This window comes from Plasmodium knowlesi, assembly GCF_000006355.2.
Source record: "Plasmodium knowlesi strain H genome assembly, chromosome: 10".
Lineage (NCBI taxonomy): Eukaryota > Apicomplexa > Aconoidasida > Haemosporida > Plasmodiidae > Plasmodium > Plasmodium knowlesi.
In genome coordinates this window covers 1,126,827-1,129,119 of record NC_011911.2, presented here as the reverse complement: position 1 = coordinate 1,129,119, position 2,293 = coordinate 1,126,827, and the positions used below count along the sequence as shown (strand labels likewise).

The following is a 2,293-nucleotide window of genomic DNA, read 5'->3' as shown; positions in this document are numbered from 1 at the left end:
CCAGAAGAAGATGCGAACGAAATCACAACACGCATCTCACCATATAGAGGAAATTATTACAACCATTCCGAATGCCTAACAGGCACTCCATCACCCAGTTCACTTTGTTACACTTGTGATTGGTCAATCTGGATTTGTGGCCATTTCCTTTGCGTTTCTTCACCTACTTAACTGTTTTTTTTTTTTTTTTTTCTTTTTTTAATAATTAAATGTTTTATCTTGTATGCTGCTGATGGGGACACGCATGTCGAGTTGATCCTCTACCTTACATTTTGACCTTTCCATGTGCCCATATTTTTCTGTCCTTTTTTTTTTCTGGGGGGGGCGTTTTATTCAACCAATTTGGCACATCCCAATTTTTGCGTAACATCGAAAACACCGCTGTTGTGATTTCTTTTTTTCTTTTTTCCCCTCCACCGTTTGACTCAAAACATTTTTGTTAATCCGCTACGAGAGGAGCCTCCTTGGGTTGTAGATAGATTGTTTAACATGTTGCTGAGCAAGCTGCGTAGCAAGTTGCTTAGCATATGGTTTGTCAAGCCATTTAGTAGTCTCTGCCCCTACACACATTCACACCTTTGGGAAGCGTTTTAAAAGGGGGGCTGCATACACGCACACGCATGATCACAATATTTGGTTGCATTTTTTAAAAAGTACTACCTACGGTAGGACAAAAAAAAAAAAAAAAAAAAAAAAAAAACTAGCGATGGAAACCGGAGTTGGGCATTTGCATGCACACGGTACCAATTACATACAAATAGGTGCACACTGTTTGCAACTTCAGAAAAACTACATGAACTGTTCAGGAGAAAAACAAAATTTACACAACATAACATAACGTTGCAGGACGTTATGTATAGTATACCCCCTGCGGGAGCTAGCCATTTTAATTATTATTATTATTATTATTTTTTTTTTCTGAACAGTTCATGCCGTTTTTCTGATGTTGCAAACAGTGTGCACGGGACAAATGCAGACCGCGGGGGGGACGCGATCCTATCTTGCGAGGGACATGTTCACTCATGCAGTGGTCAAAGTTACTAAAATGCGCAAAAAGGAGGAAAAAAAAAAAAAAAAAAAAAACTGGAAAGAGCAGCTTGTCTGCATACACACACTTTCACATCTTCTACTGGCTAAACGGAAAAAAAAAAAAAAAAAAAAAAAAAATATGACAGATTGGCTAGCTGGTCAGGTAAGAAGCTTCTATATATCACGGCAACATCTGCGCATCACTCTTCAAAACCAGAAGAGACCCAAACTTACGCCTTTCTCCATTTTCACCACTTGTCATTCGTCAAACTCTTGCGTATTCATCTTGTCGTAAATTCCGTCCTCCTTCCCGAGGCCGTCTTCCAGCGAATCGAACCCCTCTGCAGCAGCCCCCTCCAGTCCGTGTGCAAACTCATCCTGTTCCACACCACCATGACTGTCACTGTTGGATGCACTTATCGCTTCGTCGGCATTTCCCCCCAAACTGTTTGCAATATTTGCTTCGTTGCTTGAACTAGCACTTTCAGTACTTTGCACATTTGAAGTATTTCGCGAAATAAAATTCCGCTTATCATCCAGAAATATTAAATCACCTTTATTGTATGATAATACCACTTCAGTTATCTGTCTCGGCTGATTGGTCAGGTCATTGCCAAACCATCTCCTCGTGTGTAGCGATCCTTGGATATAAACTCTCCTTCCCTTTCGTAAAAATTTATCTACAAGATCAACAATGTTCTGATCATAAACCACGATGCGATGCCAATCCGTCTTGGACTTCAATTCATTTGTGTTTCTGTCTCTCCAAAATTCATTTGTTGCCAAACTGAACGTAGCAACCTTGTCTCCTCCATTTAAAATTTTTATATCTGGTTCGCATCCAACGCGTCCTATGAGCGAAATTTTGTTCAGCGACTTTTCCCCCGTCATGGGCCTGTTGTTGTAGTACCTCTTACTACCCTCGTAATTGAAGTCGCTTTGCATCTTAGTTTTCAAGAGATTCATTTTCCGGGTTGATGTTCTCCTCTGGTTTGAAATACCGCCCATCGTCAGCTTATGCATTTTCGGCTCCCCCACATATCCCCATATTGCTGGAAGGCACAGAACGTACATCACGGTGGATAGCAGTAGCGCTTTCATGCTTCCGTTCCGGGGGGTGGTCACATAATCGCAGCGCGCGTGGATAAACTCTGGGATGGAGAAATGACGAGTAGCTTATTTTGGAGGAGAGAAGGGGGGCGTCCGTGGGCAACGTGCCACGCGTTAGAGGCAACCGTCAGTGTTCTCTTTTCGTGACCATGTC

At 42.0% G+C, this 2,293-nt stretch overlaps 1 protein-coding gene across 1 annotated transcript; it reads right to left on the bottom strand.

The window, feature by feature from the left end:
* Positions 1-1,287: 1,287 nt before the first annotated feature.
* Positions 1,288-2,130, bottom strand: PKNH_1024800 (single-stranded DNA-binding protein, putative; the record flags this gene model as incomplete). The annotated part of the gene is made up of 1 exon (XM_002259692.1): positions 1,288-2,130. One exon carries the CDS (start codon positions 2,128-2,130, stop codon positions 1,288-1,290), a length of 843 nt encoding a protein of 280 aa, XP_002259728.1.
* Positions 2,131-2,293: the final 163 nt, after the last annotated feature.